The sequence below is a fragment of the Petromyzon marinus genome, unplaced genomic scaffold, assembly GCF_048934315.1.
Source record: "Petromyzon marinus isolate PM22_M1 ecotype Great Lakes invasive population unplaced genomic scaffold, UKy_Petmar_22M1.pri1.0 PM_G_Scaffold_124, whole genome shotgun sequence".
Classification (NCBI taxonomy): Eukaryota; Metazoa; Chordata; class Hyperoartia; order Petromyzontiformes; family Petromyzontidae; genus Petromyzon; species Petromyzon marinus.
In genome coordinates this window covers 354,896-378,083 of record NW_027422678.1, presented here as the reverse complement: position 1 = coordinate 378,083, position 23,188 = coordinate 354,896, and the positions used below count along the sequence as shown (strand labels likewise).

General features: G+C 51.5%; 1 protein-coding gene across 1 annotated transcript; it reads left to right on the top strand.

Annotated features, from left to right (window-relative positions):
- Positions 1–16: 16 nt before the first annotated feature.
- On the top strand, positions 17–22,566 carry LOC142909538 (uncharacterized). Its single transcript, XM_076059758.1, has 11 exons — positions 17–181; positions 618–860; positions 1,686–1,740; positions 2,683–2,946; positions 5,330–5,390; positions 11,687–11,820; positions 13,443–13,562; positions 16,917–17,036; positions 19,831–19,950; positions 20,872–21,036; positions 21,251–22,566. Exons 1-11 carry the CDS (start codon positions 74–76, stop codon positions 21,670–21,672), a joined length of 1,812 nt encoding a protein of 603 aa, XP_075915873.1. The 5' UTR covers positions 17–73; the 3' UTR covers positions 21,673–22,566.
- Positions 22,567–23,188: the final 622 nt, after the last annotated feature.

Here is a 23,188-nt window from a genome sequence, read left to right as displayed (position 1 = left end):
AGGAGGAGGGAGAGGAGAGAGGAAGAAGAGCAGGAAGAGGAGGAGGGAGAGGAGGAGGAAGAGGAGGAAGAGGATGAGTGAGAGGAGGAGGATGGGTGAACTGCATCTGCAGCGGCCCCACGCAGCAGGGAACTTTGTCCGCTACCTCCTCCTGCCCCTGCTGCTGCTGCCGCTGTGCGGGGTTCGTACTGCACCGGCCTCCTGCTGCCCCTGCTGCTCCTGCCCCTGCTGCTGCTCCTGTTGCTGCTTCTGCTGCTGCTGCCCCTGCTGCTGCTTCTGCTGCTGCTGCCCCTGCCGCTGCTGCCCCTGCTGCTGCTGCCCCTGCCACTGCTGCCCCTGCTGCTGCTCCTGTTGCTGCCCCTGCTGCTGCTGCCCCTGCTGCTGCCCCTGCTGCTGCTTCTGCTGCTGCTGCCCCTGCTGCTGCTGCCCCTGCTGCTGCTGCCCCTGCTGCTGCTTCTGCTGCTGCTCCTGCTGCTGCCCCTGCCCCTACTGCCCCTGCCGCTGCTGCCCCTGCTGCTGCTTCTGCCCCTGCTGTTGCTCCTTAGAATGTCCCCCCCTCACCTCCCTCACCTCCCCCCTCACCTCCTCCTCTGCTCTCCCTCCCCCCTCCCCCCCAGCAGTGCGACGCCTCTGGCGACTTCTCCCTGCAGGTGACTTCTCTCCAGGCCCTGCCCAGCGGGGGCGACGCTCTGCGTGGCTCCTCCCCCTCCTCCTTCGTGGTCCGCGTCTGCCTCGGGGAGGCGTCCCACGGGCTGAGGCCCTCGCCGGGCCTCCGCCCGTGCCCCTTGGGCTCGGCCACCGCTCGCGGCGAAGGCGGTGCGGGGCTCCTCCTGTCAGTGGCCTTCGACTTCGCGTGGCCGGTGAGGGTGAGACGCTCACCTGGTGAGGGTGAGACGCTCACCTGGTGAGACGCTCACCTGGTGAGGGTGAGACGCTCACCTGGTGAGACGCTCACCTGGTGAGGGTGAGACGCTCACCTGGTGAGGGTGAGACGCTCACCTGGTGAGGGTGAGACGCTCACCTGGTGAGACGCTCACCTGGTGAGGGTGAGACGCTCGCCTGGTGAGACGCTCACCTGGTGAGATGCTCACCTGGTGGGGGTGAGACGCTCACCTGGTGAGGGTGAGACGCTCACCTGGTGGGGGTGAGACGCTCACCTGGTGAGGGTGAGACGCTCACCCGGTCGGGGTGAGACGCTCACCTGGTGGGGGTGAGACGCTCACCTGGAGACGGTGAGAAGCTCACCTGGTGGGGGTGAGACACTCACCTGGTGAGGGTGAGACGCTCACCTGGCGGGGGTTGTGGTAGTGGGAATTGTGGTGGTGGTTGTGGTGGCGGTTGTGGTGGTGGGGGTTGTGGTGGTGGTGGTTGTGGCAGTGGTGGGGATGGGAGTTGTGGTGGTGGTTGAGGTGGTGGGGGTTGTGGGGGTTGTGGCGGTGGTGGTGGTGGTGGTGGGGCTTGTGGTTGCCATTTGCGCTTTTGAGCTATCACGGGTGAAGGGTAACCTCCTTTGTATAACAATTCACAGCTTTCTCCAAGTAAGAGGGGAGGGGAGGGAGGCAGGGAGGGAGGGAGGGGAGGGAGGCAGGGAAGAAGGGAAGTGAGAGAGGGGAGGGAGTGCCGTGACCTCGCCGTGACCTCGCCATCAATGAGTGACTCATTGACGGTGAGCTTGAACTTTGCAGCTGTGGTGCTCGCTGGCTGTGGATGTGTGGGAACAGCACAACGGCACCGCGCCAGGTACGTGCGTGTGTGTACGTGTGTGTGTGTGTACTTGTGTGTGTGTACGTGTGCGTGTGTACATGTGCGTGTGTACGTGTGCGTGTGTACATGTGTGTGTACGTGTGTACGTGTGTGCGTGTGTACGTGTGTGTGTACGTGTGTGCGTGTACGCGTGTGTGTGTACGTGTGTGTGTGGGGAGCGATAGTGTAGCGATTAGCGCGCTGCGCTATGAACCTGGCGACCCGGGTTCGATTCCCGCTCACGGCCAACACCAGTGACGATTATCTGAACCGGTCCCGGGCCTCCCCTAGGTCGACTCAGCCTCAAATGAGTACCTGGTGCGGTGTGTAAACATTGCCACTAGGGAGACAAAGGCGGTCGGGCGTGGTGCTGGCCACCCACCCCCTCGTGTACCGTTCCGGCCTTCATAGGTGCTCGCTAACAGCACTTGCCCCTACAGTCTGTTAAGGCTATATGGGGGATCTTTGTCTTTGTGTGTGTACGCGTGTGTGTACGTGCATATTGCTCACGTATGATGAGCGGTGGTGCAGTGGTTAGCTCACCGCGCTATTAAAATTCGCAGCCAATATTGAATTTTTTTTTTTTAATGAATATAGTTTAAATATTTACGACCATATTTATTTAAATCTTCATATAACACGTATTTATTGTTCATATATTTATCTAGATATGTATTTACATAGTTACATAATACAGCAAAAAAATGTTACGTAAATATTCATGTAAATATTTCTATAAATATTCATGTAATATTTCTATACTCTTTGGTTCTTTTTGGTAAAGTCACGTAAAAAAACAACAAAAAATATTCATGTAAATATTTCAATAAATATTCGCACGCTTTTTATTTTGCACATTTTTATTTCGCTATTTATTTGAATCTTCACGCGACATCCTCCTCCTCCTCTTCCTCCACCCCCCCCCCCCCCCCCCCACAGGAGGAGATCTCCGGCAGGTGACGCGAGCCGTCCACGTCATCGGCGACCGCCCCGGCGAGCCGTGGCGGACGCTGCACCACGCGGCCGCCGCCAACGCCACCGCCCTGGAGTACCGCGTCCGCGTGCGTTGCCACGCCGACTACTACGGCGTCGACTGCAAGCGGTGGTGCCGTCGCCGTGACGACCACTTCGGCCACAACGAGTGCGACGCCCACGGACGCAAGGAGTGCATGCCGGGCTGGGCGGGGGAATATTGTGACAGAGGTGCGCTGGTGGCGGTGGTGGTGGTGGTGTTGGTGGTAGTGGTGGTGGTGGCGGTGGTGGTGGTGGAAGCGGTGGTGATGGTGGTAGCAGTGGTGGTAGCGGTGGTAGCGGTGGTGGTAGCGGTGGTAGCGGTGGTGGTGGCGGTGGTGGTGGCGGTGGTGGTGGTGGTGGCGGTGGTGGTGGTGGTGGCGGTGGTGGTGATGGTGGTGGCGGTGGTGGTGGCGGTGGTGGTGGTGGCGGTGGTGGTAGTTTTGGTGGTGGTAGCGGTGGTGGTAGCGGTGGTGGTAGCGGTGGTGACGTGAGGCCCTGATGAAGCACACACACACAACACAATCCTTGACACAAATAAACCCCCGACACCTCCCTCGCTGCTGCTGAGCTCGTCAAGGAGCATGAACCACCACCACCACCACGCCAACTCTGCTCATTCTCGCAGCAGCAGCGGCCTTCTGGAGTGTTCTTTCCTGCCGATATCTTGGGGAGCCGCTGGGAGGCCGTGCACTCTGAAACCGCCGCCCCGAATTGACGACCTCGTTGCTTTAGAAGCGAATTCTTTCTCAAGCTTGACGCGTAGGGAGCCTTTCACGACCGATATTTGTCGTAACAAAGGTTTGTTGGTATCAGATTGCATAAGTATCGATGTTGTGTCGTAACCCTCCACCACCCGACACAACCAATCAGTAAGGGATTTGTAACGTCAACAAAATGCCAATTTGTTACTATTATAATTTAAAGTAATGTATAGTGTAGTGTATAGTGTCGTGTATAGTGTACAGTATAGTGTATAGTAGTATAGGGTATAGTAGTGTATAGTGTAGTAGTGTAGTGTATAGTAGTGTTTAGTGTAGTGTATAGTGTAGTGTATAGTGTAGTGTATAGTGTAGTGTATAGTAGTGTATAGTAGTGTAGTGTATCGTGTAGTGTATAGTGTAGTGTATAGTAGTGTATAGTGTAGTGTATAGTTGTGTATTGTATAGTGTAGTGTATAGTGTAGTGTATAGTGTGGTGTATAGTGGTGTATAGTAGTGTATAGTAGTGTGTGGTGTATAGTATAGTGTAGTGTATAGTGTAGTGTATAGTAGTGTATAGTGTAGTGCATAGTATAGTGTAGTGTATAGTGTAGTGTATAGTATAGTGTAGTGTAAAGTGTACTGTATAGTGTAGTGTATAGTAGTGTATGGTGTAGTGTATAGTGTAGTGTATAGTGTAGTAGTGTAGTGTATAGTTGTGTATAGTATAGTGTAGTGTATAGTTGTGCATAGTATAGTAGTGTAGTGTACAGTATAGTGTATAGTAGTGCAGTGTCTAGCGGTGCATAGTGTGTGCATAGTCGTGTTTAATGTAATATATAGTGCAGTATATAGTGTAATGTATAGTAGTGTATAGTCGTGTAGTGTATATTAGTGTAGTGTATCGTGTAAAGTATTGTGTAAAGTATAGTGTAGTTTATAGCGTATAGTAGTGTGGTGTACAGTAGTGTATAGTATAGTGAAGTGTACAGTAGTGTATAGTAGTGTAGTATATTGTAGTGTAAAGTATAGTGCAGTGTATAGTAGTGTGGTGTATAGTGTACAGTAGTGTAGTGTATAGTGTAGTGTATAGTAGTGTAGTGTATAGTAGTGTAGTGTATAGTAGTGTAGTGTATAGTGTAGTGTGTAGTGTATAGTATAGTGTATAGTGTAGTGTATAGTAGTGTAGTGTATAGTATAGTGTATAGTAGTGTAGTGTATAGTATAGTGTATAGTAGTGTAGTATATTATAGTGTAGTGTATAGTAGTGTAGTGTATAGTAGTGTAGTGTATAGTGTAGTGTATAGTAGTGTAGTGTATAGTGTAGTGTATAGTAATGTCGTATAGTATATAGTAGTATATAGTAGTGTAGTGTATAGTGTAGTGTATAGTGTAGTGTATAGTAGTGTATATTATAGTGTAGTGTATAGTGTAGTGTATAGTAGTGTATTGTAGTGTAGTATATTATAGTGTAGTGTATAGTGTAGTGTATAGTGCAGTGTATAGTGCAGTGTATAGTAGTGTAGTATATTGTAGTGAAGTGTATAATGTAGTGTATAGTAGTGTAGTATATTGTAGTGTAGTGTATAGTGTAGTGTATAGTAGTGTAGTGTATAGTAGTGTAGTATATTGTAGTGTAGTGTATAGTAGTGTAGTATATTGTAGTGTAGTTTATATTGTAGTGTATAGTAGTGTAGTGTATAGTGTAGTATACGACATGAGCCCACCGGTGTGTTTGCAGAGTAAATCCACGACATTGACAATGTGTGTGAGCACCGTGACGTTTCGCCGTTACATCAACCAGTGGAATCGTCGCCGTGGTCGGGCGATTTGCCAGAATGGCGACGAATTTTCTCTTCGGCTTCCTGCCTCAGCAATTTGCAGGCCGGGCTGCGATTCGCTGCGTGGAGGCTGCGACGTCCCCGGACAATGCCGGTGAGCGAAACTTTGACGCCAACAACGCCGCAATGCACTCCCAGCGAGGCGTTGGACGACCTGCCGCTGAGCGTACCGACGTCGTGTGTCAAGTAGTGGAGTGTGTAGTGTAAAGTATAGTGTAGTGTATAGTGTAGTGTATAGTGTAGTGTATAGTGTAGTGTATAGTAGTGTAGTGTATAGTGTAGTGTATAGTGTAGTGTAGTGTGTAGTGTAGTGTATAGTGTAGTGTGTAGTGTATAGTGTAGTGTAATGTATAGTGTAGTGTATAGTAGTGTAGTGTATAGTGTAGTGGAAAGTGTAATATATAGTGTAGTGTATAATGTAGTGTGTAGTGTAGTGTATAGTGTAGTGTAGTGTGTAGTGTATAGTGTAGTGTAATGTATAGTGTAGTGTATAGTAGTGTAGTGTATAGTGTAGTGTATAGTGTAGTGTAGTGTATAGTGTAGTGTATAGTGTAGTGTAGTGTATAGTGTAGTGTGTAGTGTATAGTGTAGTGTAATGTATAGTAGTGTATAGTGTAGTGTATACTGTAGTGTATAAGAGTGTATAGTGTAGTGTATAGTAGTGTATAGTGTAGTGTATAGTGTAGTGTGTAGTGTATAGTGTAGTGTAGTGTGTAGTGTATAGTGTAGTGTAGTGGATAGTAGTGTAGTGTTTAGTGTAGTGTATAGTAGTGTATAGTAGTGTAGTGTATAGTAGTGTAGTGTATAGTAGTGTAGTGTGTAGTGTATAGTGTAGTGTATATTAGTGTAGTGTATAGTGTAGTGTATAGTAGTGTAGTGTATAGTGTAGTGTGTAGTGTAGTGTATAGTGTAGTGTAGTGTATAGTGTAGTGTATAGTGTAGTGTATAGTATAGTGTATAGCGTAGTGTATAGTGAAGGAATGAACAGGATTTGCATTTTTAAACCATTTGCAACCGTTCCCTGACGACGTCAGCGCTGCATCGTCTCGCAGCCATACCTGGCGATGTCCACGTGGGGTCTCGTCAGGGCCGTGGTGTCCAACAGGCCACAATAGGCACCGTGGATTGGGGGAGGGAGGGAGTTGGGGATGATGGAGGTACTAACACTGCCCACAGACTCAACACTACCCATAGACTCAACACTGCCCATAGACTCAACACTGCGCCATAGACTCAACACTGCACCATAGACTCAACACTGCACCATAGACTCAACACTGCACCATAGACTCAACACTGCCCATAGACTCAACACTGCACCATAGACTCAACATTGCACCATAGACTCAACACTGCACCATAGACTCAACACTGCACCATAGACTCAGCATTGCCCATAGACTCAACACTGCACCATAGACTCAACCATAGACTCAGCACTGCCCATAGACTCAACATTGCACCATAGACTCAACACTGCCCATAGACTCAACACTGCACCATAGACTCAACACTGCACCATAGACTCAACACTGCACCATAGACTCAACACTGCCCATAGACTCAGCACTGCACCATAGACTCAGCACTGCACCATAGACTCAGCACTGCACCATAGACTCAACATTGCCCATAGACTCAACACTGCCCATAGACTCAACACTGCCCATAGACTCAACACTGCCCATAGACTCAACACTGCACCATAGACTCAACACCGCACCATAGACTCAACACTGCACCATAGACTGAGCACTGCCCATAGACTCAACACTGCACCATAGACTCAACACTGCACCATAGACTTAGCACTGCCCATAGACTCAACACTGCACCATAGACTCAACACTGCCCATAGACTCAACACTGCACCATAGACTCAACACTACCCATAGACTCAACACTGCCCATAGACTCAGCACTGCACCATAGACTCAACATTGCCCATAGACTCAACACTGCACCATAGACTCAACACTGCACCATTGACTCAACACCGCACCATAGAATCAACACTGCACCATAGACTCAACACCGCACCATAGACTCAACACTGCACCATAGACTGAGCACTGCCCATAGACTCAACACTGCACCATAGACTCAACACTGCACCATAGACTTAGCACTGCCCATAGACTCAACACTGCACCATAGACTCAACACTGCCCATAGACTCAACACTGCACCATAGACTCAACACTACCCATAGACTCAACACTGCCCATAGACTCAGCACTGCACCATAGACTCAACATTGCCCATAGACTCAACACTGCCCATAGACTCAGTACTGCACCATAGACTCAACACTGCACGATAGACTCAACACTGCACCATAGACTCAGCACTGCCCATAGACTCAACACTGCACCATAGACTCAACACTGCCCATAGACTCAACACTGCACCATAGACTCAACACTGCCCATAGACTCAACACTGCACCATAGACTCAACACTGCACCATAGACTCAACACTGCACCATAGACTCAGCACTGCACCATAGACTCAACACTAGCCATAGATTCAACACTGCACCATAGACTCAACACTGCACCATAGACTCAGCACTGCACCATAGACTCAGCATTGAACCCTAGACTCAACACTGCACCATAGACTCAACACTGCACCATAGACTCAACACTGCACCATAGTCTCAACAATGCACCATAGACTCAGCACTGCCCATAGACTCAACACTGCACCATAGACTCAACACTGCCCATAGACTCAACACTGCACCATAGACTCAACACTGCACCATAGACTCAGCATTGCCCATAGACTCAACACTGCACCATAGACTCAACCATAGACTCAGCACTGCCCATAGACTCAACATTGCACCATAGACTCAACACTGCCCATAGACTCAACACTGCACCATAGACTCAACACTGCACCATAGACTCAACACTGCACCATAGACTCAACACTGCCCATAGACTCAGCACTGCACCATAGACTCAGCACTGCACCATAGACTCAGCACTGCACCATATACTCAACACTGCACCATAGACTCAACACTGCACCATAGACTCAACACTGCCCATAGACTCAACACTGCACCATAGACTCAACACTAACCATAGACTCAGCACTTCCCCATAGACTCAACACTACCCATAGACTCAACACTGCACCATAGGCTCAACACTGCCCATAGACTCAAGACTGCCCATAGACTCAACACTACCCATAGACTCAACACTGCACCATAGACTCAACACTGCACCATAGACTCAACAGTACCCATAGAGTCAGCACTGCACCATAGACTCAACATTGCACCATAGACTCAGCACTGCACCATAGACTCAACACTACCTATAGACTCAGCACTGCACCATAGACTCAGCACTGCACCATAGACTCAACACTGCACCATAGACTCAGCACTGCACCATAGACTCAACACTGCACCATAGACTCAACACTGCACCATAGACTCAACACTGCACCATAGACTCAACACTGCACCATAGACTCAACACTGCACCATAGACTCAACACTGGACCATAGACTCAACACTGCACCATAGACTCAAAACTGCCCCAAAGACTCAACACTGCCCATAGACTCAACACTGCACCATAAACTCAACACTGCACCATAGACTCAACACTGCCCATAGACTCAACACTGCACCATAGACTCAACATTGCACCATAGACTCAACACTGCACCATAGACTCAACACTGCACCATAGACTCAACACTACCCATAGACTCAACACTGCCCATAGACTCAGCACTGCACCATAGACTCAACATTGCCCATAGACTCAACACTGCACCATAGACTCAACACTGCACCATTGACTCAACACCGCACCATAGACTCAACACTGCACCATAGACTCAACACCGCACCATAGACTCAACACTGCACCATAGACTGAGCACTGCCCATAGACTCAACACTGCACCATAGACTCAACACTGCACCATAGACTTAGCACTGCCCATAGACTCAACACTCCACCATAGACTCAACACTGCCCATAGACTCAACACTGCACCATAGACTCAACACTACCCATAGACTCAACACTGCCCATAGACTCAGCACTGCACCATAGACTCAACATTGCCCATAGACTCAACACTGCCCATAGACTCAGCACTGCACCATAGACTCAACACTGCACCATAGACTCAACACTGCCCATAGACTCAACACTGCACCATAGACTCAACACTACCCATAGACTCAACACTGCCCATAGACTCAGCACTGCACCATAGACTCAACATTGCCCATAGACTCAACACTGCCCATAGACTCAGCACTGCACCATAGACTCAACACTGCACCATAGTCTCAACACTGCACCATAGACTCAGCACTGCCCATAGACTCAACACTGCACCATAGACTCAACACTGCCCATAGACTCAACACTGCACCATAGACTCAACACTGCCCATAGACTCAACACTGCATCATAGACTCAACACTGCACCATAGACTCAACACTGCACCATAGACTCAGCACTGCACCATAGACTCAACACTAGCCATAGATTCAACACTGCACCATAGACTCAACACTGCACCATAGACTCAGCACTGCACCATAGACTCAGCACTGAACCCTAGACTCAACACTGCACCATAGACTCAACACTGCACCATAGACTCAACACTGCACCATAGTCTCAACAATGCACCATAGACTCAGCACTGCCTATAGACTCAACACTGCACCATAGACTCAACACTACCCATAGACTCAACACTGCCCATAGACTCAGCACTGCACCATAGACTCAACATTGCCCATAGACTCAACACTGCCCATAGACTCAGCACTGCACCATAGACTCAACACTGCACCATAGTCTCAACACTGCACCATAGACTCAGCACTGCCCATAGACTCAACACTGCACCATAGACTCAACACTGCCCATAGACTCAACACTGCACCATAGACTCAACACTGCCCATAGACTCAACACTGCATCATAGACTCAACACTGCACCATAGACTCAACACTGCACCATAGACTCAGCACTGCACCATAGACTCAACACTAGCCATAGATTCAACACTGCACCATAGACTCAACACTGCACCATAGACTCAGCACTGCACCATAGACTCAGCACTGAACCCTAGACTCAACACTGCACCATAGACTCAACACTGCACCATAGACTCAACACTGCACCATAGTCTCAACAATGCACCATAGACTCAGCACTGCCTATAGACTCAACACTGCACCATAGACTCAACACTGCCCATAGACTCAACACTGCACCATAGACTCAACACTGCACCATAGACTCAGCATTGCCCATAGACTCAACACTGCACCATAGACTCAACATTGCCCATAGACTCAACACTGCCCATAGACTCAGCACTGCACCATAGACTCAACACTGCACCATAGACTCAACACTGCACCATAGACTCAGCACTGCCCATAGACTCAACACTGCACCATAGACTCAACACTGCCCATAGACTCAACACTGCACCATAGACTCAACACTGCCCATAGACTCAACACTGCACCATAGACTCAACACTGCCCATAGACTCAACACTGCACCATAGACTCAACACTGCACCATAGACTCAGCACTGCACCATAGACTCAACACTAGCCATAGATTCAACACTGCACCATAGACTCAACACTGCACCATAGACTCAGCACTGCACCATAGACTCAGCACTGAACCCTAGACTCAACACTGCACCATAGACTCAACACTGCACCATAGACTCAACACTGCACCATAGTCTCAACACTGCACCATAGACTCAGCACTGCCCATAGACTCAACACTGCACCATAGACTCAACACTGCCCATAGACTCAACACTGCACCATAGACTCAACACTGCCCATAGACTCAACACTGCACCATAGACTCAGCACTCCCCATAGACTCAACACTGCACCATAGACTCAACACTGAACCATAGACTCAGCACTACCCATAGACTCAACACTGCACCAAAGACTCAGCACTGCACCATAGACTCAACACTACCCATAGACTCAACACTGCACCATAGACTCAACACTGCACCATAGACTCAACACTGCACCATAGACTCAACACTGTACCATAGACTCAACACTACCCATAGACTCTACACTGCACCATAGCACTGCCCATAGACTCAACACTGCCCATAGACTCAACATTGCACCATGGACTCAACACTGCACCATAGACTCAACACTGCACCATAGACTCAACACTGCACCATAGACTCAACACTGCACCATAGACTCAACACTGCACCATAGACTCAACACTGCACCATAGACTCAACACTGCCCATAGACTCAACACTGCACCATAGACTCAACACTGCCCATAGACTCAACACTGCCCGCGTGTCCGCAGGTGCCGCTCCGGGTGGCAGGGCGAGCTGTGCCAGCGCTGCGTCCCCTACCCAGGCTGTGGCCACGGCAGCTGCAGACAGCAGCCCTGGCGCTGCAGCTGTGACAGTGGCTGGGGAGGCCTCCTCTGTGACAAAGGTGCCACTACCGCACCCCCCTCCTCCTACTCCCCCCCCCTCCTCCCCCCCCCCTCCTCCACCTACCCCCCCTCCTCCACCTACCCCCTCTCCCCACCTCCTCCACCTACCTCCCCTCCTCCCCCCCCCTCCTCCCCCCTCCACCCCCCAAGTCACCCGGTGAATTTCCCTCCACTCGCTCCCCATCCAACGCTCGGATGTGTCCATCAATATTTACCTATCATCATCATCATCATCATCCGTGGTGGTGGTTATGGTGGGGGTGGTGGGGTGGTGGTGGTGATGGTGGTGGTGGTGATAGTGGTGGTGGTGGTGATGGTGGGGGTGGTGGTGATGGTGGTGGTGTTGGTGGTGGTGGTGGTGATGGTGATGGTGGTAATGGTGGTGGTGGTGATGGTGGTGGTGGTGATGGTGGTGGTGGTGATGGTGGTGGTGGTGATGGTGGGGGTGGTGGTGATGGTGGTGGTGTTGGTGGTGGTGGTGATGGTGATGGTGGTAATGGTGGTGGTGGTGATGGTGGTGGTGATGGTGGTGATGGTGGTGGTGATGGTGGGGGTGGTGGTGATGGTGATGGTGGTAATGGTGGTGGTGGTGGTGGTGATGGTGGTGGTGGTGGTGATGGTGGTGATGGTGGTGGTGGTAATGGTGGTGGTGGTGATGGTGGTGGTGGTGATGGTGGGGGTGGTGGTGATGGTGGTGGTGGTGATGGTGGGGGTGGTGGTGGTGTTGGTGGTGGTGATGGTGGTGATGGTGGTTGTGGTTGTGGTGGTTGTGGTGGTTGTGGTGGTGGTGATGGTGATAGTTGTGATGGTGTTGGTGGTGGTGTTGGTGGTGGTGATGGTGGTGCTGCTGGTGGTGGTGTTGGTGGTGGTTATGGTGGTTGTGGTGGTGGTGTTGGTGGATGTGGTGGTGGTTGTTGTGGTGGTTGTGGTGGTTGTGGATGTTACATCATGGGACCTCCTCTGCCAGTACCAAAATATGATAATAACTTTCCCCCTTTTTTCTGGCAACAAAACAGCGGCGTTAAGATGTTAAAACACCACACTGTGAAACCTTTTACAAGGCATGACGTCACTGCACGAACCACAATGCCTTGCGGTTCAGAATGAACCTCTGGTCTAGAGGTCACCTCTGGTCTAGAGGTCACCTCTGGTCTGGAGGTCACCTCTGGTCTGGAGGTCACCTCTGGTCTAGAGGTCACCTCTGGTCTGGAGGTCACCTCTGGTCTGGAGGTCACCTCTGGTCTGGAGGTCACCTCTGGTCTAGAGGTCACCTCTGGTCTAGAGGTCACATCTGGTCTAGAGGTCACCTCTGGTCTAGAGGTCACCTCTGGTCTCACACCGTTTGAGACGAGGCTCTAAAGAAAGCCGTCTCTGGTGTGGACCAATCAGCTTCAAGGACAGCGCATCATCATCATCTACTATCAGATGATGTGTTTTGTTTGCATTCTGACCACAAGCATTTTGGTTAATGCAGTGACGTGATTCCTTGTAAAAGGGTTTCACAATTTGGTGTTTTAACATCTTAACGTCGCTGTTTTGCTGCCAGATAAAAGGGGGAAACCCAATTGTCACACGGTGGTGGATGTTGTTGTTGCCGTTCCCCTCCCTCGCTTCTCGCTAGATCTGAATTACTGCGCCAGCCACCAGCCGTGCTTGAATGGAGGCAGCTGCATCAATGCCAAGCCGGATGAGTTCACCTGCAACTGCCCCCAAGGGTATTCCGGCATGAGCTGCGAGATAGGTGAGTGTGTGGTGAGAGTGTGGTGAGTGTGGTGTGTGTGTGGTGAGTGTGTGTTGAGCGTGTGGTGAGTGTGTGGTGAGTGTGGTGAGTGTAGTGAGTGTGTGTGGTGAGTGTAGTGTGTGTGGTGTGTGTGGTGAGTGTGGTGAGTGTGGTGAGTGTGTCGTGAGTGTGTGGTGAGTGTGTGGTGAGTGTGGTGTGTGTGTGAGTGTGGTGAGTGTAGTGTGAGTCTGGTGAGTGTGGTGAGTGTGGTGTGTGTGTGTGTTGAGTGTAGTGAGTGTGTGGTGAGTGTGTGTGGTGAGTGTGGGGAGTGTAGTGAGTATGTGGTGAGTGTGGTGTGTATGTGGTGAGTGTGGTTAGTGTTGTGAGTGTGTGGTGAGTGTGTGTGGTGAGTGTGGTGAGTGTAGTGAGTGTGTGGTGAGTGTGGTGTGTGTGTGGTGAGTCTGGTGAGTGTGTGGTGAGTGTGGTGTGTGTGGTGTGTGTGTGGTGAGTGTGTGTTGAGCGTGTGGTGAGTGTGTGGTGAGTGTGGTGAGTGTAGTGAGTGTGTGTGGTGAGTGTAGTGTGTGTGGTGTGTGTGGTGAGTGTGGTGAGTTTGGTGAGTGTGTCGTGAGTGTGTGGTGAGTGTGTGGTGAGTGTGGTGTGTGTGTGAGTGTGGTGAGTGTAGTGTGAGTCTGGTGAGTGTGGTGAGTGTGGTGTGTGTGTGTGTTGAGTGTAGTGAGTGTGTGGTGAGTGTGTGTGGTGAGTGTGGTGAGTGTAGTGAGTATGTGGTGAGTGTGGTGTGTATGTGGTGAGTGTGGTGAGTGTTGTGAGTGTGTGGTGAGTGTGTGTGGTGAGTGTGGTGAGTGTAGTGAGTGTGTGGTGAGTGTGGTGTGTGTGTGGTGAGTCTGGTGAGTGTGTGGTGAGTGTGTAGTGAGTGTAGTGTGTGTTGTGAGTGTGTGGTGAATGTGGTGAGTGTGGTGAGTGTGTGGTGAGTGTGTGTTGAGCGTGTGGTGAGTGTGTGGTGAGTGTGGTGAGTGTAGTGAGTGTAGTGTGTGTGGTGTGTGTGGTGAGTGTGTGTTGTGTGTGTGGTGAGTGTGGTGAGTGTGGTGAGTGTGTCGTGAGTGTGTGGTGAGTGTGTGGTGAGTGTGGTGTGTGTGTGGTGAGTGTAGTGTGAGTGTGGTGAGTGTGGTGAGTGTGTGTGTGTTGAGTGTAGTTAGTGTGTGGTGAGTATGTGTGGTGAGTGTGGTGAGTGTTGTGAGTGTGTGGTGAGTGTGTGGTGAGTGTGGTGTGTGTGTTTTGAGTGTGGTGAGTATGTGGTGAGTGTGTGGTGTGTGTGTGTGTGAATGTGGTGAGTGTAGTGTGAGTGTGGTGAGTGTGGTGAGTGTGTGTTGAGTGTAGTGAGTGTGTGGTGAGTGTGTGTGGTGAGTGTGGTGAGTGTAGTGAGTGTGTGGTGAGTGTGGTGTGTGTGTGGTGAGTGTGGTGAGTGTGGTGAGTGTGTGGTGAGTGTGTGTGGTGAGTGTGGTGCGTGTAGTGATTGTGTGGTGAGTGTGGTGTGTGTGTGGTGAGTGTGGTGAGTGTGGTGAGTGTAGTGAGTGTGTGGTGAGTGTGGTGAGTGTTGTGTGTGTGTTGAGTGTGGTGAGTGTGTGGTGTGAGTGTGGTGAGTGTGTGGTGTGTTGAGTGTAGTCAGTGTGTGGTGAGTGTGTGGTGAGTGTGTGGTGTGTGTGTGGTGAGTGTGGTGAGTGTAGTGAGTATGTGGTGAGTGTGGTGAGTGTGTGGTGAGTGTGGTGAGTGTTGTGTGTGTGTTGAGTGTGGTGAGTGTGTGGTGTGAGTGTGGTGAGTGTGTGGTCAGTGTGTGGTGAGTGTGGTGTGTGTGTTGTGAGTGTAGTGTGAGTGTGGTGAGTGTGGTGAGTGTGGTGTGTGTGTGTTGAGTGTAGTGAGTGTGTGGTGTGAGTGTGGTGAGCGTGTGGTCAGTGTGGTGAGTATGTGGTGTGTGTGTGGTGAGTGTGGTGAGTGTGTGGTGTGTGTGGTGAGTGTGTGGTGTGTGTGGTGTGAGTGTGGTGTGTGTGTGGTGAGTGTGGTGAGTGTGTGGTGTGTGGTGTGAGTGTGGTGAGTGTGTGGTGTGTGGTGTGTGTGGTGTGTGTGGTGAGTGTGGTGAGTGTGTGGTGGTGGTGGCGGTGGTGGTGGTGGCGGTGGCGGTGGGGGTGGTGATAGTGGTGGTGATAGTGGTGGTGGTGTTGGTGGTGGTGATGGTGGTGATAGTGGTGGTGATAGTGGTAGTGATGGTGGTGGTGATGGTGGTGGTGGTGGTGATAGTGGTGGTGGTGATGGTGGTGATGGTGGTGGTGGTGATAGTGGTGGTGATGGTGATAGTGGTGGTGATGGTGGTGGTGATGGTGGTGCTGGTGGTGGTGGTGGTGATGGTGGTGGTGATGGTGGTGGTGATAGTGGTGGTGGTGATAGTGGTGGTGATAGTGGTGGTTGTGGTGGTTGTGGTGGTTGTGGTGGTAATGGTGATAGTCGTGATGGTGTTGGTGGTGGTGGTGGTGTTGGTGGTGGTGGTGCTGGTGGTGGTGGTGTTGGTGGTTGTGGTTGTGGTGGTGGTGATTGTGGTGGTGTTGGTGGATGTGGTGGTGGTTGTTGTGGTTGTGGTGGTTGTGGATGTTACATCATGGGACCTCCTCTGCCAGTACCAAAATATGACAATAAGTTTTTCCCCTTTTTTTCTGGCAACAAAACAGCGGCGTTAAGATGTTAAAACACCAAACTGTGAAACCTTTTACAAGGCATGACGTCACTGCACAAACCACAATGCCTTGCGGTTCAGAATGAACCTCTGGTCTAGAGGTCACCTCTGGTCTGGAGGTCACCTCTGGTCTAGAGGTCACCTCTGGTCTAGAGGTCACCTCTGGTCTCGAGGTCACCTCAGGTCTCGAGGTCACCTCAGGTCTAGAGGTCACCTCTGGTCTAAGGTGACCTCTGGTCTTGAGGTCACCTCTGGTCTAGAGGTCACCTCTGGTCTAGAGGTCACCTCTGGTCTAGAGGTCACATCTGGTCTAGAGGTCACCTCTGGTCTAGAGGTCACCTCTGGTCTCACACCGTTTGAGACGAGGCTCTAAAGAAAGCCGTCTCTGGTGTGGACCAATCAGCTTCAAGGACAGCGCATCATCATCATCTACTATCAGATGATGTGTTTTGTTTGCATTCTGACCACAAGCATTTTGGTTAATGCAGTGACGTGATTCCTTGTAAAAGGGTTTCACAATTTGGTGTTTTAACATCTTAACGTCGCTGTTTTGCTGCCAGATAAAAGGGGGAAACCCAATTGTCACACGGTGGTGGATGTTGTTGTTGCCGTTCCCCTCCCTCGCTTCTCGCTAGATCTGAATTACTGCGCCAGCCACCAGCCGTGCTTGAATGGAGGCAGCTGCATCAATGCCAAGCCGGATGAGTTCACCTGCAACTGCCCCCAAGGGTATTCCGGCATGAGCTGCGAGATAGGTGAGTGTGTGGTGAGAGTGTGGTGAGTGTGGTGTGTGTGTGGTGAGTGTGTGTTGAGCGTGTGGTGAGTGTGTGGTGAGTGTGGTGAGTGTAGTGAGTGTGTGTGGTGAGTGTAGTGTGTGTGGTGTGTGTGGTGAGTGTGGTGAGTGTGTCGTGAGTGTGTGGTGAGTGTGTGGTGAGTGTGGTGTGTGTGTGAGTGTGGTGAGTGTAGTGTGAGTCTGGTGAGTGTGGTGAGTGTGGTGTGTGTGTGTGTTGAGTGTAGTGAGTGTGTGGTGAGTGTGTGTGGTGAGTGTGGGGAGTGTAGTGAGTATGTGGTGAGTGTGGTGTGTATGTGGTGAGTGTGGTTAGTGTTGTGAGTGTGTGGTGAGTGTGTGTGGTGAGTGTGGTGAGTGTAGTGAGTGTGTGGTGAGTGTGGTGTGTGTGTGGTGAGTGTGGTGAGTGTGGTGAGTGTGTGGTGAGTGTGTAGTGAGTGTAGTGTGTGGTGAATGTGGTGAGTGTGGTGAGTGTGTGGTGAGTGTGTGTTGAGCGTGTGGTGAGTGTGTGGTGAGTGTGGTGAGTGTAGTGAGTGTATGTGGTGAGTGTAGTGTGTGTGGTGTGTGTGGTGAGTGTGTGTTGTGTGTGTGGTGAGTGTGGTGAGTGTGTCGTGAGTGTGTGGTGAGTGTGTGGTGAGTGTGGTGTGTGTGTTGTGAGTGTAGTGTGAGTGTGGTGAGTGTGGTGAGTGTGGTTTGTGTGTGTTGAGTGTAGTGAGTGTGTGGTGAGTATGTGTGGTGAGTGTGGTGAGTGTTGTGAGTGTGTGGTGAGTGTGTGGTGAGTGTGGTGTGTGTGTTTTGAGTGTGGTGAGTATGTGGTGAGTGTGTGGTGTGTGTGTGTGTGTGAATGTGGTGAGTGTAGTGTGAGTGTGGTGAGTGTGGTGAGTCTGCGTTGAGTGTAGTGAGTGTGTGGTGAGTGTGTGTGGTGAGTGTGGTGAGTGTAGTGAGTGTGTGGTGAGTGTGGTGTGTGTGTGGTGAGTGTGGTGAGTGTGGTGAGTGTGTGGTGAGTGTGTGTGGTGAGTGTGGTGCGTGTAGTGATTGTGTGGTGAGTGTGGTGTGTGTGTGGTGAGTGTGGTGAGTGTGTGGTGAGTGTGTGGTGTGTGTGTGTTGAGTGTGGTGAGTGTAGTGTGAGTGTGGTGTGTGTGTGTGTTGAGTGTAGTGAGTGTGTGGTGAGTGTGTGGTGAGTGTGTGGTGTGTGTGTGGTGAGTGTGGTGAGTGTAGTGAGTGTGGTGAGTGTGGTGTGTGTGTGGTGAGTGTGTTGAGTGTAGTGAGTGTGTGTTGAGTGTGGTGAGTGTTGTGTGTGTGTTGAGTGTGGTGAGTGTGTGGTGTGAGTGTGGTGAGTGTGTGGTGAGTGTGGTGAGTATGTGGTGTGTGTGTGGTGAGTGTCGTGAGTGTGTGGTGTGTGTGGTGAGTGTGTGGTGTGTGTGGTGTGAGTGTGGTGTGTGTGTGGTGAGTTTGGTGAGTGTGTGGTGTGTGGTGTGAGTGTGGTGAGTGTGTGGTGTGTGGTGTGTGTGGTGTGTGTGGTGAGTGTGGTGAGTGTGTGGTGGTGGTGGCGGTGGTGGTGGTGGCGGTGGTGGTGGGGGTGGTGATAGTGGTGGTGATAGTGGTGGTGGTGTTGGTGGTGGTGATGGTGGTGATAGTGGTGGTGATAGTGGTAGTGATGGTGGTGGTGATGGTGGTGGTGGTGATAGTGGTGGTGGTGATGGTGGTGGTGGTGATGGTGGTGGTGGTGATAGTGGTGGTGATGGTGATAGTGGTGGTGATGGTGGTGGTGATGGTGGTGCTGGTGGTGGTGGTGGTGATGGTGGTGGTGATGGTGGTGGTGATAGTGGTGGTGGTGATAGTGGTGGTGATAGTGGTGGTGATGGTGGTTGTGGTGGTTGTGGTGGTTGTGGTGGTGATGGTGATAGTCGTGATGGTGTTGGTGGTGGTGTTGGTGGTGGTGGTGGTGCTGGTGGTGTTGGTGGTTGTGGTTGTGGTGGTGGTGATTGTGGTGGTGGTGTTGGTGGATGTGGTGGTGGTTGTTGTGGTTGTGGTGGTTGTGGATGTTACATCATGGGACCTCCTCTGCCAGTACCAAAATATGACAATAAGTTTTTCCCCTTTTTTTCTGGCAACAAAACAGCGGCATTAAGATGTTAAAACACCAAACTGTGAAACCTTTTACAAGGCATGACGTCACTGCACAAACCACAATGCCTTGCGGTTCAGAATGAACCTCTGGTCTAGAGGTCACCTCTGGTCTGGAGGTCACCTCTGGTCTAGAGGCCACCTCTGGTCTAAAGGTCACCTCTGGTCTCGAGGTCACCTCAGGTCTCGAGGTCACCTCAGGTCTAGAGGTCACCTCTGGTCTAAGGTGACCTCTGGTCTTGAGGTCACCTCTGGTCTAGAGGTCACCTCTGGTCTAGAGGTCACCTCTGGTCTAGAGGTCACATCTGGTCTAGAGGTCACCTCTGGTCTAGAGGTCACCTCTGGTCTCACACCGTTTGAGACGAGGCTCTAAAGAAAGCCGTCTCTGGTGTGGACCAATCAGCTTCAAGGACAGCGCATCATCATCATCTACTATCAGATGATGTGTTTTGTTTGCATTCTGACCACAAGCATTTTGGTTAATGCAGTGACGTGATTCCTTGTAAAAGGGTTTCACAATTTGGTGTTTTAACATCTTAACGTCGCTGTTTTGCTGCCAGATAAAAGGGGGAAACCCAATTGTCACACGGTGGTGGATGTTGTTGTTGCCGTTCCCCTCCCTCGCTTCTCGCTAGATCTGAATTACTGCGCCAGCCACCAGCCGTGCTTGAATGGAGGCAGCTGCATCAACGCCAAGCCGGATGAGTTCACCTGCAACTGCCCCCAAGGGTATTCCGGCATGAGCTGCGAGATAGGTGAGTGTGTGGTGAGTGTGTGGTGTGTGTGTGTGTGGTGTGTGTGTGGTGAGTGTGGTGAGTGTGTCGTGAGTGTGTGGTGAGTGTGTGGTGAGTGTGGTGAGTGTGTGTTGAGTGTGGTGAGTGTGGTGAGTGTGTGTGTGTGTCGTGTGTGGTGAGTGTGTGGTGAGTGTGGTGTGTGTATGTTGAGTGTGGTGAGTGTAGTGAGTGTAGTGAGTGTGTGTGGTGAGTGTGGTGAGTGTGGTGAGTGTGTGGTGTGTTGTTGCCGATCCCCCCCATAGACTCATCACACGGAGACCCATAGACTCACCACACAGAGACCCATAGACTCATCACACACAGAGACCCATAGACTCACCACGCAGAGACCCATAGACTCATCACACAGAGACCCATAGACTCACCACGCAGAGACCCATAGACTCATCACACAGAGACCCAGAGTCTAATCACACAGATACCCATAGACTGACCACACAGAGACCCATAGACTGACCACACAGAGACCCATAGACTCACCACACAGAGACCCATAGACTCACCACGCAGAGACCCATAGACTCACCTTACAGAGACCCATAGACTCATCACACAGAGACCCATAGACTCACCACACAGAGACCCATAGACTCATCACACAGAGACCCATAGACTCACCATACAGAGACCCATAGACTCATCACACAGAGACCCATAGACTCATCACACAGAGACCCATAGACTCACCACACAGAGACCCATAGACTCATCACACAGTGACCCATAGACTCACCACACAGAGACCCATAGACTCACCACACAGAGACTCATAGACTCATCACACAGAGACCCATAGACTCATCACACAGAGACCCATAGACTCACCACACAGAGACCCATAGACGTACCTACGGCCTTCCTGTGTTTTTTGTGCGCCATCAGGAGAGAAGGTGGACGATGACAACGACGACAACGAGGAGGAGGAGGTGGAGGAGGTGGAGGAGTGCAGCAGCGTTGACGGTGTTGGCTCCTCGTGTGAGTCCAGCGAGGGCGTCACGACCATCGACGGTGGCAGATTCGTCCCCCCGGCTTCCGCCGGCGTGGATGGTGAGTGGGGGGGGGGTGATAGGGGACTGAGTAGTTGACCGTGATGGTGGTGACGTTGAGACTTAGGAACACACGGAGCTCTGGAACGTTACTTGTTCGTTAGTAGAGTTGTCTGCCTGCAATTGCATGGTACCTAAGTAGGGGAGTATTTGGAGTTTGTGGTCTCAATCCCCTTCCTCCCCCCCCCTCCCTCCCTCCCCCTCCCCTCCCCCAGGCTCCCTGCTGCCTGTGCTGCTCCCCCTGTCGCTGGCCGTCTGCCTGCTGAGCGGCCTGGCTGTAGGCCGCCGCTGCCGGCCGCGGTGTCTCAGGCGCCGGCCCAGGGAAGTTTCCTGGATAGCTAACGACTTGGGCGGCGGCGGCGATGGCGGCGGTGGTGGCGGTAACACGGAGGGCGGTCGCTCCCCCAAACTTCCTCCCAAAGGCCCCGACGAGGTGCGCCTGGAGGCACGGGAGATGCCAAAGCTGGGAGAGCGACGGCTCCCACTGACGCCGGAATGGGGAGCGAAGTTCTCCAAGCTCGGGGGACTGGGAGCTGAAGACGTGAATGTTAATAACGTGTCGCGAGTGAAAATACACGCGGCCACGGAGAGACGAGAGGGGAAGGGGTCTGAGAGTGGGGGGAGTGGAGTGGAGTGAGATGAGAGGGGAGAGGTAGGAGAGTGAGTGGAGTGGAGTGGAGTGAGAGGGAGAGGCAGGAGAGTGAGTGGAGTGAGATGAGAGGGAGAGGCAGGAGAGTGAGTGGAGGGGAGTGAGAGACAGGAGAGTGAGTGGAGGGGAGTGAGATGAGAGGGAGAGGCAGGAGAGTGAGGGGAATGGAGTGAGATGAGAGGGGAGGGTCAGGAGAGTGAGTGGAGTGGAGTGAGATGAGAGGGAGAGGCAGGAGAGTGAGTGGAGTGAGATGAGAGGGAGAGGCAGGAGAGTGAGTGGAGTGGAGTGGGATGAGAGGGAGAGGCAGGAGAGTGAGTGGAGGGTAGTGGAGTGAGAGGGAGAGGCAGGAGAGTGCGTGGAGGGGAGTGGATTGAGAGGGAGAGGCAGGAGAGTGAGTGGAGGGGAGTGAGATGAGAGGAGAGTGGAGTGAGATGAGAGGTAGGTGAAGTGCATTTGTGAGCAATTTTTTTCTTAAATTGTCCAAGTAATTTCCTGTCACGCGACTGCCGCGTTCAATGCGACGATTTGTGGATCAAAAACGCGACAGAATTTACGATAAATGTGCGTTGATGAAGTGGCAAGCCAACCAGCGTCAAGGGGCGACCTAAATGTGGGGCTGGCGTACTCGATCCACAAATCGCTTCAACGATAAAACATTAATGAATTAAAAACGTGACAGCTTCATCTGTACTCAAACACGAACATAGATCATCAATGTCGTGGCTTTAGCTCTCCAACACACAACTGGTGTGCCGTGCAGGTAACGAATTGGCACATTCTGTTTACGTGACGAACCTGACTAAATGGGCTGTCGGGTGGTGGCGGGTTTGAAGACATTCATATATCTACGCCATCTAACCAATAAAAAACCTCTGTTGTGTACCCCGGGTGTAAGATCTTTGTTAGCTCGCGCACATCCTCGGCATAATCAGGCAGGTCCTCACCGGGTTGGCAACGGCGTGCCTCTAAGGCTGCTTTTGCCTCCTCCTCATCGCGCGTACCGAAACGCAGATCAAGTCGGCGCATCAGCTCCTCTAACTGTGTCTGCGCGCTTGCGGGTAGGGCTTCCACAAAATCGGCTGCCCGCCCATCCAGATTCATATTAAGTTGACGTAACGCCTGCGCGTCCGTCCACCCACTAATTTCCTTAGCCCCTAGGACATTGCGGGCAAACGCTTTCCACGAAGGGGTACCCCGGCCGGTGAATATATGCCTTATTTTTGCGTGGGGTAACGCGGGGGTTCGTACCGCTTCTGACGCCAAACTGTGGGGGCTACCGTCCCCCGCCATCACTGAATTGTCAGGGCCGTTGCCCACCGACTCCCCCGTTCCACTCATACCGCTACCCCCCGGCTGCTCTGTCAGGTCCAGACTGCCGACCCCTAATGTCTCGCACCCCTGTACCTCTGCCTGGGATGTCGACCGTGTTTGCGTAGCTTAATTAGCGGCTCGTACGCTTTGCGCTTGCGATGCGCTACCCTGTTCAACGGCGGCGTGCCACAGT